Raw genomic sequence first — 16178 nt, 5'->3', positions numbered from 1 at the left:
GTCATTTTTTGTGATATTTGCTTTTTTGTGTCACTCCATAGTAAATTAAACTCCACATTATGACTCCATACTTCAATAACATCCAAAAGAGTCAGTTCCTGCTTGAACTGGTTCACTAAAAAAGACCCAGAATTCCCTTCACTAACACCTGCTGAGTTGATTTGGATTTCAGTTTCGTTGAATCCGAACAGTGTAAAATAATCGACATGGTAAATTGAATCATTCTTCATATCACTGGTTCTGGGAGGGAAAATAACTCACTGCAGGGTCTTTCAGAAATTTAGTAGAAAAAGACTGCATATGTGTGATCTTTTTAACATTTACACTCACTGGCATTCAGGATATAAATCTGGACCAACTCTGTCACGTTATTCTAATAATAATTCAAACAAAGTTCTCTACGTCATAGCCTGCCTGAATGACTGCTTTGTGACTAGTGTTTGCTGTGTCTATGTGAGTGAGTGTGTGTGTGTGTGTGTGTGTGTGTGTATACATCCTCCATGTACTGCTGGAATAACATGCAAAATGTGTACCTTTTTTCATTTTCAGATTTTATTTTACAGCAGAAATTATATAAAGCATTCAGAAAACATTTTCCATGTTTTGAGGGCAATTCAAAATGTTTTGCATGGCTTCAGCAGCTGAGTATTTTTTTTTTTTAAACATATCCAACAATTCAGTGATGCTCTTACATGCACAATTACAGAAAAATAAATCTCACAAGAAGGACAGAAAGAGAGACAGCTGAGGAAAAAACAGAATGTGAGGAAAAAACTCATCGGAGGAAGAGAGGAAGAGGGATACAAAGCAGGGAATGAGGGAAGAAAGAAGGGAACAAAGAGAGAAAGAGAAAAGAGGGGAAAAGAGAGGACTAATACTAGTTTTACATGCAGAGTGTTGATTGCCCATCGCCTTGTAAGAAAGCTGGGCTTATATTCACCTATTTTTTTTTTCTGATCATTTGAAAATGATGAAAACGTGCATTAGGGTTTCGGGAAATATGAAACCAATATCCATAGATCACTGAATGCCTGACTTTCTGTACCACTAATTGCATAAGAGGACGTGAACTAAGCATGTCTTTACTTTTTTAAAAATTATTATTATTTTTTAAATGTTTCTAAATTCTTTTAAACTATAGCACTCTGCTTTAAAGAAACCGAAACTGTTTATTGCTCTGAATTTGTAAATAAGAAGAGTGATGATTGGTTCATTATAGGCCTACTCTACGTTTTGATTATTTCCGAGGGGGAGGAAAACAGAACAAGCAAAATCTGTGTTATTTATCTGTTACAGCACGTGAACAGTTCGTAGGTTTGAAACGTTAACCTGTCGCATGTTTATACGTCCTTCCTCCATCTGTATCTGAGCCTTTAGAGAAGTGTGTGACATCAGACGAGCTCAGCACTAAAGCACAACTACCTTGGACAAGGCTTTGTGGAATTCATTTTGAGGATGGAGATGTGTGATCCTCTCACCTCACATAGAAACATGGAATGAATGATCAAGTATAAAAAAATGTCATGTCTACGTAACGATGTTCAGATTTTCACTGACGTGACGAACGTTGAGGTATTCTTTCCATTTTTGGAAATGTTAAATGAGTGATGTTTAAGCGACACTCCCTCAGTTACTCGATGATTTGAACTCAGCAGTAATATGAGGCCTACCCTGCTTCCCGGTGTTTTAGCGATTTGTGGTCGATGCCTTCGTGTCGTTTTAATGGAATGGTTTCCTCTTAGGCCCAAAGCCCTGACCTATTCTAAATTTAATCTAAATCTGTAGTCTCCCTCCAAGTTTTGGCACCCTGAGTAAAATTACAAAAGGGAGGCAGAATGTTCCCTAATCTCAAACACTTGTTAGTAGTTTGAGACACAGCACAACAGGAGGATACTGATTTGGTGGATGAGCACAATTTCAGTGTTTTCTCTGTCCTAGACTGCACATTTTTGTGTTTTCCTGATTGAACACCCTGCGTAATTAGCTGACTGGAGGCCAAATCTAGGACCAGCCATGGTAAAAATGGTGTTTTATGAGATTTGGTGATGACATCCTGAAGGTTGCATGCTCACTTTTGGAAGAACGTTTTGACTATGAGGAATAGTGATGATAGGAAATAGTTTTAGTCAGGCTAATAAAATAAAAGTAATATTAATAATAATGACAACATGAATGTGGTTCTAACTGTGCCTGCCTTGCAACAAATAGGAATGAAGTGTGATGCACTGTGATATGTGACGTATATGAAACGAGTGTATGAACATGACACAACATTTCCTCTTCTCTACTCTACTGTGTTATATGAGTACTGAGATGAACGACAGGCATGCTTAGTGTATTATTAGTTCATTTGAAATCTGATTTCTCATGCAAATGCGCCGTGCATGTTCATGTCTCACATATCTCTGTATATGATAATGCTCTATTATCTGGCTTCTTGTAAACATATTAAATAAAATGAAATGATTTTTTTTTTAAAAGAAAGCTGTATGAATGAATCGATCCAACGTCCCTGACAAAAACAAATGAAGGAGAAAAAAAAGCTGGCACACTTTTCTTTTAAGGAATTTCCACATTTTAAGGAAGGAGGATAAGAAGGTTAAGGAGGAAGGGCTAGGAAGGGATGTCATAACTCTTCTAACAGTAAAACCAGTTTTTTAGCCTTGCATATCCACACGTATCAAAAAAATAAATAAATTAAAAAAAAAAAAAAAAACCCGAGAGGAATCAGTTAACATTGACCGTCACTGTAAGTAATAAACTCCTGAAATCTCAGAAGGTTTTCTCAGAAGGTTACGTTTTAGGCACTTTCTACGATAATACTGATATTAAATCTCTGTGATGATGAGAAGGATGAAAATGTAACATCTGATGTAATCACTTGAAGTCTGAAATGGGAGGAGAACAGATATACACCGTAAGACCTGTGAATGAGCACCATACGTTCTGAGTGTAGCTGCTGGTGTGAGTCAGAAAATGATCCCTTTTCATACGTCCAATACTCAGATATTAAATTTGTCTTCGTGTCCGATTCACCCATGATGATCCAGTGTTTCATCCAAAGCCCTTGCTTTCTTTTTGCCGATACGACGTAAAATAAATACATACAAATTCACAATGATTTCCTAACTGAGCCATATTACACAGCATGGACACTTCAGTCGAAGAAAAACAGAATATAATGAGATGAGTAAAACAGATACGTCTAAAACATGGCAGGCTTGATCAGATGAATCTCTTGACTCGTCTAAGGATGTGGTGTTCAAACTAATCAGTTTTCTCTTCCTTCTCAGATTTAGTCAATGATGCATTGATTTAATGGCAGAAAAATCTGATGAGTCTTCTCTTAGATAATACTAATCCTCTCAGATCATACATGACATATCTGTGACTCTGATTACTATAATATAAATATAATATAAATATTATCTGCGTTTACTGTCTCCAACAATGTAGAGGGAGATTCCCTGTTCAAGACTGCCATTTACAAATTCATCCTGCATATTCAACAGCTTTCAATACACCTTCTCCTCGTTTCTTTCAGAACAGCTTCAGTTTCATGTCCATTTCTGTATTTATGCTGAGACATGAGATAAGTGAACAGACGGAACTATAGTGAGACCAAGGCATCTCTTCTTCCGAGCGTTGTGGATTGGGCATTGTCTACTGTACGACTGTGAGGGTGATGTAATGAATTTAGGTCCTTTTTCTATTCTAACCTCTGTTATAATCATCTGTTGAGCAGAATAATTCATTAATAGATATACAGATTTCATGGCACTATTGGCAAAGGAAAAAATCTTGCTAGCCATTGTTGGGAGAAAAAAAGGAAAAGCTTGGAATCATCTAGATTTCTGTATAAATGGCTCACAGTGCTGTAACTTAATTAAAGCACTAGTCAAGGTCATTAATGGAAAAGGTTTATAGACCCCATTACATAGTGTGTAATCAATAATCAACCAGGTGTTATTGTTACTATTTCCTCTAGTGTAAGTGGGTTTGACTTATAAATACCCTGCGTTTAATTCCACCACTGAATCTGACTGGGACTGAAGTCTGGATTTGGACTTGACCGTTCTAAAATATACAATATTTCTATCAAAACCACTCTTTAGTTACTCTTTTGAGTTTTATATCAGTTACACACATTGGTATTGTGCTACACAATATCCTCAGTATTCATGAACCCTCTTAACATTAGTGCTGTGAAACCATCCAGGTAGTGTTTACTACATGTATTCCTTTGGCTTTCATCCAAAGAGACCTGGATAAAGAGGTGAGCAGAAGAAGGTAAGTGTTTCGCTTGGGTGGGATTTGAACTCACACCCTTCTGATCATTCTGCCCACAGCCTTAACCACTGATCCCAGAGCTCCCTCCTCCCCCTTAAACCAGATACTACACTAGAGATGTGTTTCATTCCGCAGTAGTTTTCCACATGATAATACTTCTTTACCACCACGCCTGTTTTGTGTATTTTTTTTCTTATATTAAACTCATGAATGCAGACTTTAAGGAAAGTCTGGAGATGCTTAGTTCACCCCTGGGGTTAATTATAGGATGCGCACTCTTAAGGAGAAAACTGAACAGAGGTGTGTATCGGGACTGCGATCCCATGGGACCCAACAAAAAAGATGTGTGAGTTTTTAACGAGTGGCCAAATATGAGGCTTGTGCAACACGTGCATGACATGTTTAGAGCTTTCAATTATTCATCTTCACTAAGGACTTTATTCTGGTCAGGGTCTGTGGTTTAACCAAATTAATTTGTTTATATTTTGGAAACAGAACCAATCAGTTGAATAGAAAATTATTGCAGGTGGGTACATACAAAAATAATAAGTGTGAGAGAGTGCGGGCGTGGGTTAGAATTCCTTCAGGCCTGGGTGGTATTAGTCAGAATTCCTAAGGGAATGAGTGATATTGGTCAGAATACATATGTGAATGGATGGTATTGGCCAGATTCTTTCAGGAGTGGGGGGTATTGGACAGAATTCCTATGGAAGTGGGTGGTAATGGTCAGAATTCCTACTCGAATGGGCAGGATTGATCAGAATACTTTCAGGAGCAGGTGTGATTCCTTCCAGAAATTCCTAAATTTCTCTAGTACCACCATACTGACTTTTGTCCATTTAATAACAGGCAACCAGAACTGTGCATGTGTGTGTTTGTGTGTGTGTGATCACATGACAGGTCAAACCCAAACCTGAATGAAATGGAACCCCAGACTTCCAAGAAGGTCATATACTTTTTCCATTACTACCCTGGACTCTTTACACCAAGAGACACGGCACGTCTATAAGGACATGTGTAATGTCACGTGTGTTTATTTATACTCCCTTTATTATCACATGATCACGTCACATTTCTGGAGCCACTGATACAGAAATCCAGATGATTCATAAGGGTATACAAACTTCTCGTCACTCTATAAACAAGTCGTATCTGAAGATTTTTTTTTTCGGGTCTCCACTAACTCTATGTTTTATCATGATTTTGCAAAAAAGTCATGCTTTACTAAATGCTCTTTATAAGAACATTTCAAATAAAAGGCTCTTATATTGAAACTGAATGAATCTGTTTAGATCATAACCACTACATTTTTTTCTTTATATTATGCTCTGTGTCATTATCGTAAGGTTTCATGCACATGGCTCCTTCTTTTGCACCAGATATTTACAGTATTTACAAACAATACAACCGTACATGTCGGGCGTTCAAACAAAACTATACAATATATTTTTTTGTTATTTTTTTGCTATCTCTTTATCATGTTATTATGTTTTTTATGAATAAAATAATATATATTATTAAATACAATCCTCTTGTGGTAAGGGTTCTGGCTCTCCGTGTACCTTCCCTCTTGTCTTTGTTATGTACAGGGACCACGCTTTAGTCAAAAATATGGAGGTTGTTTATAGGGACCCTTTAAAAAGTCTTTAAGACGTCAGTGTTACGGGAATCTCCAAACGAAAATCTTTTAACAACTTTCTGGAAAAAACGGCAACAAAGTAAAGTGCTGAAACCTTGTCAGCAAACACACACGCACACACAAACATACAGCAAAAATAGTGTTTCTGTGGCACAATGAGACAAATATACAACAAAAATAATAAATTCAGTTTAAAAATATAGGAAGCAGAATGCACGTAAAAGAAGAGGTAAATGAGGTAAGGCAAAAAAAAAAAAAAATTTAAAAAGGTGTATATTTTGTATGACAGGACAGAGAAACGATGCTGAGGTTAATTAAACACAAAAAAACCCACAAAACAGTTCTGTCAGCATGCAGGAGCACTCGGCTCAAATACATGCACTATTTCCGGTTTAAAATTCAGCAAACACGGGACTCACAAAGTCAGGCCAGCGAAAGGTGACGTTAAGAAAAGGACTCGTTTAGAAAGTCAAAAAACAGTGCACACAAACAGTTACCCAACAGAGATTCGGCTCTGTCCCAAATGGTGACTTACTCCAAAACCACAAAAAGTAAGACACTGATATTTCAAACCCAGAATTTTTTTTCTTTTAAAACCTAACCCCGGTCTACATTCATGTGCAGCCCATCCCCTTTTCACCGGATGAAAGGACGGACTAGTAAGAAACAAAGAGTTGATATACATTGAGCTGACGGAAAACTCTGCATGCACATGATCAATGAGATGAGACCATTTTTTTGGTTTGCTTTTGTCATTTTTGTTCTTTTTTTGTTGTTCAAATCTGTTGTTTTTCCCCCTTTCGTTCAAAATATAAAAACGTAATAATCATAAGCAGAATCCAGCATGATTACATTAATGCAATGTGTTTCTTAATCTCGTCATCTTTCTTATCTTACAAGTGCTGTCAGGAAAAAAAAGCGTTCAGCTCCACCGTAAACGTTCCTCAATTTAAAAAAAAATATGAAGAGTGCAAAAAATGGCATGAGGATGTCATTATTTCCCAGATATAGTCTTTGTTTTACGCAGAACTCCCCACATTCCCCAATGGAGAGGAAAAATACACAATGCTGTGGCAGTACCAGGGTCGACAGAATCAGTAATGATGTAACCGTCACATGTTCACATGTTCACATGTTCTTAATATCTTCTCGCTTCTGTTTTTTTTTTTTTTTTCTTGAATAGTTTTCGCCTTTTGGTAAATTGTTCGTTTCGTGTAAAAACAGAAAGAGGAAAAGGGAAACAGTCTGGACTGGAGGTGGACGTTACATTGTGACGGGGCTCTTTGGCGAGCTCTCATGTTCCTTGGCCTTTTTCAGTTCTCTCGCCCTGTAAGAAAGAAAAGATGAAAGACAGGAATGAAGGGTTAGCTTGTGTTTTAGACAGATGCTTCTAAGCGCATTTCTCCCTGAAATATTTATCAGAAGGAGACACACGTCACTCTCAGCTCCTAGCCGGATTATGCAGTTATTTTATACCACAGTGCTGCTGAATTCTGGATTCTGATAGGTCTGAAGGTCTTGATTAATTTCCTCTTACAGCGGCTCTGACATGCGCTCATTCTAATATTTTTCGTATCTTATTGTTTCTATAGTAACAGCTCATTTATATTGATTTGTATGGCAGATGTTCCACATAATCTAAGATTAATAATAAACAGATTAATAAAATTGTTGATATGGTTAGGTTTTCTGTGAGGAGACATTTTATTCAGCATTTATGGAAGGAGTCTCCGGTGTCAGCGTTTCGTAAACTTGTTTCGTAAAACATTTTCTTCTACAGGAAAGTCTGCAGAATGGAGGATGGTATGTGTTGCAATTTCTCTGTGACAAGCTGCATTTTTTTTGTCTATTAACTTCAAGAGAAAGTGAGGGAATGAAACTTATAGCTGCGATGTTGTAAGTGATAACAGGAACTGTAATTAACTATAGACGTGACTATAGACGAATAAGGAATACGAAGTGTTGTTCTTTAATAAATAAAAAGCTGCAATCGTTGGCATATTGCTGTGGTATAAGAGGAATTAAACACTTCACAACATGATCTATTTTGTAGAGGTAACAGTAACACTTTGCATCACTGATTACTTTCCTATAACAGCATGACACAGAGTGTATTATTCCTTAATTATAAAGCTACACACACTAAGGCTGTTAATTTGAACAGGCAGGAGTAATAATAACTCAGCAGCTTCAGTGAAATGATTCAGGGTCGCTATGGTGTTGTGTTGCATTCCTGTACTTATACCATGTCGAACCCTTGCTATGTGTTAGATCAGGGAAAACATGATACCATTCACTACTGGAAGCTCCAGGACTGGAGTTAACCAGCACTCCTACTGATCTACAGAAATAACCAACATGAGACGAACGACTCTTTCATCATTCACATCATTTTGACTAAATAACATCCCGTCTTGACTCTCCCAGTAAGTTTAGACATTTTTAAAAAATACAATGCAATTTGACATTATCAAAACACTACATGCAAAATCTTTCAAAATAAATTCAGAATAAAAAGTAATAATGACTTGACAGCTAAAAGAAAAATTTCACTGCTAATGTGGTTAGTAACTTATTCTACACATGCACAATACATCATGTCACACAATTTATATGATAACAAGAGAGTTAAGAAGACAAAATGTTAATAAACAGCATAAATAACGTCATCTCTGTATTACTGCAAACATTCTGTTGTATCAAACACACTTAGAATCATAAAACTGCTGAAGTTCGCAGCCCCGACCCCTCAATGAAGGGTTTTTTTTTTAATTAAAACCCATGGCAAGTAGAGTATAAGAAACAGGCAGCCAGGCATTCAAGAGCTAAACCCTTCCTTAAAGGAAGTGATGTAATTTACAGCATGCCCCGTAAGAAGCAAGGCCTCCTCTGGCCAGCATGCAATGCCATCCACACTATCCAGCAGTCCATCAGTCCATAGTGCTCTCAGAAAGCATCCTCATGACAAGAGAGATGGAGGAGAAATGAATTGAGTGACGGGGGATTTGGTTAGCGTTTGCTGTAAATATCTGTCATTTGATCGTTTGTTATAACGATCATCCCCTCTCTCTCATTCAGAGGCTCAAATCCACGGAGGCTCCAATTTGGCCATCATGCAAGCAGGCATAAAGCGAAAGAGAGAGAGAGAGAGAGAGAGAGAGAGAGAGAAACTGAAAACAGGACAGGAAGAGTTGAGACAGATTAAGAATTTAGGAAAACAAAGAGCATGATATAGGAGGAGAGAGGGTTGGATAAAACAGGACGTCAGAGGGGGACAGGCTGATTTGCCGAGGCTGCACTCACCCGTTTGAACAGTCTATGGTCCATCAAGGGGCTTTGCGTAAACAGCAAAACAACACCACATAGCTATTAGCACATACTGAGGGTCAGGTGGGGTTTGGGGGGGAGAAGAGGGGCCATAAAACGGGGTGCAAGGTGATCCATTAGTGAATTAACATTTCCTGTCTGCTGTTTAATCCTGATAATTAGGAGCATCAGTTGCTCAGAAATAACGACAACTAGGTTTTTTTTTTAATTCTTTGCTAAATTTTCATTTGTGTAAGTAAATTCTTTATGTAACATCAAATGGAGTTGAAGATTAAGACTAAAATTAACTATGCAAAAAGAGAGTGGCTTTGTTTTGAATTTTTAGGAGACTAATCAGTGCTGTGACATACCTATGGCGACATCGGAGTAGAAATCGCATGATTTTCCTGGCGGCCTGGTCCTGCCTCTTGGTGAGCAGACCACTTCTGAAACAGAGTGTTAATGGGTCACTTAATTATGAATAGCATGTTAAAACGTTCTCCCGTTCAAATTTTTTTTTATGTAAACACCTTTAAGAAACAACAGAGAAGTAATAGTGGATTCAGTCATGTAATATAATCACGATATAATATAATCACTGCTAGTCACAAGTTTCTTCTGAATCACGACAAGGCGTGCTGTTACATAAAATGAATCGACAATGATTATTTTCTAATAAAATCATGCCCTGAAGCAAACTGCCAACAACTATAATGTTTTGTTTACCAAAGAATGACACGTCATATTTTTTTATCCATTTTTATATGTCTCATATAGAACATTAATCCACACCTTCTGACCAATCAGAATATAGAATTCAGCAGCGCTGTGGTATAATTACATTTTAATCATTATTAGTATTATCATTAAGATTTTAAGCTTTTCTGATTATTTATGAATTTTTTTAAATAAAATAATTTCAAACATATATCAATTTACTGAATGTTTAACAACAAACCTTCTTCTAGTCACTTAATTTATCACTCGGTTAGTTTAGATACAGAGTTCAGTTCAGAAACATCTGACTAGCGATGTATATGCACTACAGCCTCCAACACTCAAAAGATGAAAAGGGTTTTTAAAAAACAAAATGCTTAATAATATATTAATAGATTAATTTGTATTATTATTGTAACTTTTTGAACAATTTATGTTTAAGAAGAAGCCTTTATTTGTCACATATACATTACAGTACAGTACAGTGAAATTCTTTCTTGGCATATCCCAGCTTGTTAGGAAGCTGGGGTCAGAGCACAGGGTCAGCCATGATACGGCCCCCCTGGAGCAGAGAGGGTTAAGGGCCTTGCTCAAGGGCCCAACAATGGCAGCTTGGCGATGCTGGGGCTTAAACCCCCAACCTTCTGATCAGTAACCCAGAGAATTAACCGTTGAGCCACCACTGTCCTTGGATAATCGATTTAAATTTTTGTTGTAAAACACTGGAGATTTCAAAATTTTCAGATTAGTGGGACTGAATGGGAACTGAACTTCTTTTTAACACCTTGGCACATAGTACTTTCTTTTTTCTTTTTTTGTTTTTTTCTTCTTTTTTTTATTTTCTCCCTAGTTCCCACCCACCAGTCAGCTCTCCCCTATCATGCTTCCTGTGCGAGACGTGAAGCCAGTCAACTGTATCTTTTCAAACTGCTCACGCTGCATCACAGGGCAACGCGACACACTCAGAGGAAAGCACTATCTACACCCTTCCGCATACATGAGCTCACAGGGAGTCGACTCACGATCTCTGGATGACAGGGCGAAAGCATTTCTGTTGTGCCACATGGGAGCCCCTTCAACAGAGTGCTTTCTGGTTGTGATTGCTGGCATGTTCCTACCTGAGTTTGTGCTGCACTAGGGCTGCAGCTGCAGCGGCGTGAGAGTGCGAGTTGGGTCGGCCCAGCTCCTTGTAGCTGCGATAGTATTGCTGGATTAGCATGGCTGCCCGACGACTTTGCTGGAACTTCTTCTGCTCATAGTAGCTGCGGAATTTACTCTGTATTAGGATGGCGGCCAGCGTCATCTTCTTATAAAGTGCATACTGCCGAAGGAAAAACAAGAGTGTAAACGTCCAGACGTACCAATTTTTTGCATCGCACCATTTCTCCAATCACATGTATGTCCTAGGAAAAATGGCCATGTTACCTTCAAGGCTATCCATGTCAGCTTGTGGAAGAAAGAGGAAGGAGATGAAAGTATACCAAACAAATAGTCATATCGACTACTGACTAGAGTAAAGCAGTATACAGGATAACATCTCCTAGGTTGTGAGCTTACCTGTTTGTACTTTTTATAACAGCGCTGAATAACAGCAGCTGCCAGTTCCTGCTGTTCTCTTAGTGGACGCCCCTGCAGGAGGGAGGGAATAAGGGAAGAGGCAAAGAGAGGAAGAGAGGACAGGAGAGGGGACAGGTTAGTATTCACAGTGGGCCTGCGAGTGCATGACCACGGAGATGGCATTAGATTCCACTTTTTCGGCTGGCCAGGAAGTCCACTTTGATTGTCAAAGTACCTGAAACTCTGTGACATCCTCTGGAGATGTAAGATCAGTATGTTATAAACTTGGGAATGGGACACACATAACACAAACTGTATATATAGAGAGCAGTGCAGTCATTTCCTGTAGCCAGGCCATGCTTAGCTCGAGCAAGACTCCTCATGCTTAACTGCAATGCCTCTTAAGCACAAATCCAAACACAAACCATCTGGTCACCTTTAAACCCCAAAAACCTGAGAGATCTGGTTTATATCTCGGGTTTACCTGACAACACCACACGATACAGCACAATGACTGAAACCAGGCCACAATGAACACCAAAATAGGGGGAACACCATGACAGCCTACATGAGCAGTGATACAGAGATGTCCCTGGATCCGGATGGGCCCTACCTTATACTTGCGGAAGGTGCTCTGGACTTGGCGCGCTGCCTCGTACAGCTCTCTCTGCTCGTGGTCGGACAGGGCCAGCTGGGTTAGATCCCGCTCCTTTTTGCTGTGAGAGATGTTAAGAAATGCACTCCAGTCTGCTGGAGATGGAAGTCCAAGTTTTCCGAAAGGGCCTTCAGATTCCGGGTGGCTGCCAGCGTGGCCACCGCCCAATCCTGTGGCGCACACCAGCGGTTTGCTGTATAAGAACCTGGAAAAAGAAATTTTGCTTAAATTTAAAATGACAACACGTGACATATAACGCATCATTTACGGTATAGTCACAGTATGAGCGTATTACCTTTCTGCATCTCCAAGGTAAGTAGCTAACCAACTCATAGTGCTGTTGACCTCAACACTATCCAGGGGTGCTGACTCTGTGGCAACGAAGTTTTCACTCTTGATGCGATCAGGCGTTGCTTCAATGATATGCTCGGCCAAAGTCATCATATTCAACTGAAACATCAAGGAATTTAGTCGTTAATTCTTAAAATCATTTTCTCAGATCTGTTCGTAACGTATTAGGAATATGACATCTAAGGAATAAAGCACTTTGTGTCATGTAGCTACAGGAAAATAATCAATGATGAGGTGGTGTGATGAAGCATAGAGTTACTGTTACCACACTGACGCTCCTATAACAACATTCCCTGAAGGGTTTTATTCCTCTAAACAACAGCAATTTGCAAATGATCACAAATTTTTATTAATTAAAGAATGTCATACTTTTTATTCATTTATAGTGACTATTAATGTTGTTTGATGTCCGTGAAACAAGTTAATTCCTGTTGTCACTTATATTATAGTACCTACAAATAATTGTTCCCTCAAAAGCCTCTCTTTTTTCTCTCTCTCAAAAAAAAACCCCAAAAAACCACAAAGCGTAAACTCCTGTCCTGAAGAAAGTTTCAGCTTTACCTCTGATTGTTACAAAGTGTGACACTGGAGACTCTTTCCATATAGGTTAAATAAGCATCTCCTTAGAGAAAGCTTCACCATATCAATGATTATGCATGTTTTTAATCTGTTTATGTTAAGTGTCCACCGTGTAAGTTCCTGTGAATGCGCTGCTACTATAGAAACAATAATGTATTAGAATGAGCGCATTAATATAAACCTGTAATTTGTAGCTGCATGACTGTTAGAACTGCTCCTGACTAAAATAGATGAGGTGTGATCAAGGCTTTTCATTTATGCTGCAGTCAAGTGAAATATATTAACTAATAAACTGGTTTTGATAGCGATGTGCATTTCCACACCTGTAGGTCTCCTGTGTTCTCCAGATCCTCTTGGCCCACCAGAAGCTCAGAGACTGATCCTGTACCGGATGCTTCTCGTAACCTCAGCCTGTTTGCCAACCTTTCTTTAGCAAGTCCTCCAATTGGCCCTCTGCGACCTGCGGTCTGTCTGCCACTCCATCGCCCACCTCCGCAAGCTGAGCCCAGCTTTGTCTGAGCCTTGTCTCCTTTTCCTGACTCTTTGTCCACCGTACCTGCTCTGGCTGCTTTAGCAGGGCATGTTTTAGCCTTGTGGACTTGCTCTCCTAAACCGAGAGGGGTAGAACCAGGCTTGCTTGGCCTTGCTTGGTGGATCTCAGGATTGGGTTTGTGTTTCTTGGTTAATGGGGCATCGCCTTGGCTTTCACTGTTGTAGAAACTGGAAGATTCAGACCTGGGTCTCCTCAAATCTGCAGAGATGTAAAACAACAGTGGAATCATACTTTAAATTCAGTTATTATTTGCCTGTACAGTATAAGTATTCTTAATGAATGCACATTTTAGATTTATCAGTTGGTTTAGCATCACTGGTCACCTTGGTTTGAGCTTGGCACAGAGCTAGCGATGTTGCTCCCTCTTATTCCAGAAGCAGCCTCACTTCCCCAAACATTCATCCAGCCCTCTGTGGTGGAGCTTTCCGCAGATGAGGAGAAAGACATGCTGGCAGCGGACGTCTGCTGCTGCTGTTCTTCCCTCTGAAGATTTTCCAGAAACTCCGCCAGCTTGGTGTGGCCCCGGGATCGGGCTGTGGCCAATGGCAAGCGTCCGAGAGAATCGGGGATAGCCAGGGCACGCCGATCCCACTTATACAAAACCACTGCTGCCTCCGTGTGACCCAAAGCACAAGCCCACATCTAGAGAAAAAAAAGTCAAGATATGTAAGAAAGCATTTACTTAAAAAAAAACATTTCACCACTTAGTCACCAAAAACTCACCAATGGGGTGCAGGAGAAGTGGTCGACATTCAAAGGATCCACCTCTAACTCCAGGTCAATGCTGTCTGCATGCTTAGTGCTGTGGAAAAATATCCTAAAAATTAGCACCATGCATTATTTCCAATATTTCACGTGTGATATTAAAATATGCACTCACCGCCACTTGATGAGGGTCTGGATCAGGTTGGCGTAACCCTGGGCAGCTGCCAGGTGGAGCAGGGTCATACCCCGGAAAGTTTTGGAGTGGATTAAGTGCTTGGATTTTGCCCAGCAGGCGCGGTTCATCATCTTCTCACACACCACCACCACACGACTCTCAAAGGAGCTTCCAGCTTGTCCCTGGCTCTGACTCTGACCCGGGGATTGCTGAGGGGACATCGCATCCGACGTACATTACTGTATAATCTGACTGTATTACTACATAATCACAACATGCTGTTATAGGAAAACAATCAATGATGGGATAGTGTGATGAAGCAGAGTGACTCTTCCTCTTACGGTCCCTTTTATAATTATTAAATAATAATAGTAGCATGTCATACTTTTTAATCATTTATAGTTACAATTAATGTTAAAGTTAATAAGACAGCAGCTTGTCATGTTATCGAGAAACTGCAAAGTGTAAACTCCTCTGTAATAAAAACTTTCCTAAGTGTTAAAAACAAATGAAGCTACAGAAAACTTCACCATATCAAAGATTACACACATTTTTAATCCAATTTTGTGAGAGATTACTACAGAAACAATAACATATTTCAGTGAGTCTGTGGTTTAGAATAATAAATGTGATAACAGAAAATGAATTGACACCTTCTGACCAACCAGAATTGAGAATTCAACAGTGCTGTGGTATAAATCCAGGAAATAAATTAATGAATAATTGAGTACAGGGCGATGATACACACCTGTGTCTGGTCGGCATTGCCTCTTCCTTCTCCTCCTCCTCCTCCTCCACCTCCTCCACCTCCTCCCCCTGTTACTCCACTTTCAGATGTTCCACCACTGCCTTGCTGCTGCTGCTGGCCGGACATCTCGGCCATTCTGCGCTCCATCTGCTCCAGGCGCTCCAGGATCGACATTCTGAATTGGTTGTCTGTGGAATGGACAGGAGAGGAGTCGATTAGTGCTCACGCTGTGTTAAAGAGAGCGTCTGTGTGATCCATCGATATGGGTTCTCCTGACTTAACCGTGGATGCATTCCTATTGCAGTCACAGTAGGAAAAAAAGGAGGCTTTGAGCTTGATAAATATTTATTTAGAGACATTTTTAAACTTTATCTGAAGACTGAAATGGAGGCGTAACGTGGATACAAGCTTTGTTTAATGGCTGGGAAAAGCGAAGGAAACACAAGACAGTTACAACAGTCTGTACACGTGTGTGTATGTTCTGCACATTTCCATCCTATCAACAGGCGAAGAGAGCAGCTCTGTGTTAGCTGTGTAGCGGCTACAGCGTGCCTTTGTTCGAACAGTGCTGCAGTGTTGGTGCAGTGCAGATGATGTCATCTCCACCTGCTGTTCGTTCCCTCTCCCTCCCTTCTGCCTCCCTCCCTCTCTCTCTCTCTCTCTCTCTGTCCACTCTGAGTGACTCAGAATGCGGTGCACGTACGCCAAAAACAGGTTGGAGGAGGAGATGGGGGAGAGGAGGGACCAAATGACACTACAACAATGCCTCGATATAATCAACGCTCAGCCCTTCCCTCTTACGACACCTCCCACAGCCTGGAGACAGCGAATCAGACGAGGGCAGAAACAGAGAAACCGGGCTACTAAATGCCGTGAGCTTTGTGGCACGGCTCAAATCGGTGA

The 16178-nt window shown here is 39.8% G+C and overlaps 1 protein-coding gene across 13 annotated transcripts in view; it reads right to left on the bottom strand.

Annotated features, from left to right (window-relative positions):
• Positions 1-5296: 5296 nt before the first annotated feature.
• Positions 5297-16178, bottom strand: part of LOC113538092 (calmodulin-binding transcription activator 1-like) — a 226555-nt gene continuing 215673 nt past the window's right edge. For 4 of the 13 annotated variants that reach the window (XM_053227050.1, XM_053227048.1, XM_053227049.1 and 1 more), the window contains 11 exons: positions 15276-15463; positions 14528-14736; positions 14371-14449; positions 13971-14289; positions 13418-13845; positions 12460-12614; positions 12123-12369; positions 11378-11581; positions 11071-11273; positions 9607-9681; positions 5297-7256 (listed from right to left, as the gene is read on the bottom strand). In XM_053227050.1, coding sequence (XP_053083025.1) covers positions 7193-7256; positions 9607-9681; positions 11071-11273; positions 11378-11581; positions 12123-12369; positions 12460-12614; positions 13418-13845; positions 13971-14289; positions 14371-14449; positions 14528-14736; positions 15276-15463 — 2171 coding nt within the window. In that variant the 3' untranslated portion in view covers positions 5297-7192. Of the gene's footprint in view, positions 7257-9232; positions 9264-9606; positions 9682-11070; positions 11274-11377; positions 11582-12122; positions 12370-12459; positions 12615-13417; positions 13846-13970; positions 14290-14370; positions 14450-14527; positions 14737-15275; positions 15464-16178 lie in introns of all 13 variants that reach the window. The other 9 variants (XM_034314130.2, XM_034314137.2, XM_034314135.2 and 6 more) reach the window with 7 other exon arrangements.

The sequence above is a fragment of the Pangasianodon hypophthalmus genome, chromosome 20 (assembly GCF_027358585.1).
Source record: "Pangasianodon hypophthalmus isolate fPanHyp1 chromosome 20, fPanHyp1.pri, whole genome shotgun sequence".
NCBI classification, from domain to species: domain Eukaryota; kingdom Metazoa; phylum Chordata; class Actinopteri; order Siluriformes; family Pangasiidae; genus Pangasianodon; species Pangasianodon hypophthalmus.
Note: the sequence above shows the minus strand (reverse complement) of the source record. Positions and strands in the feature narration are given on the sequence as shown.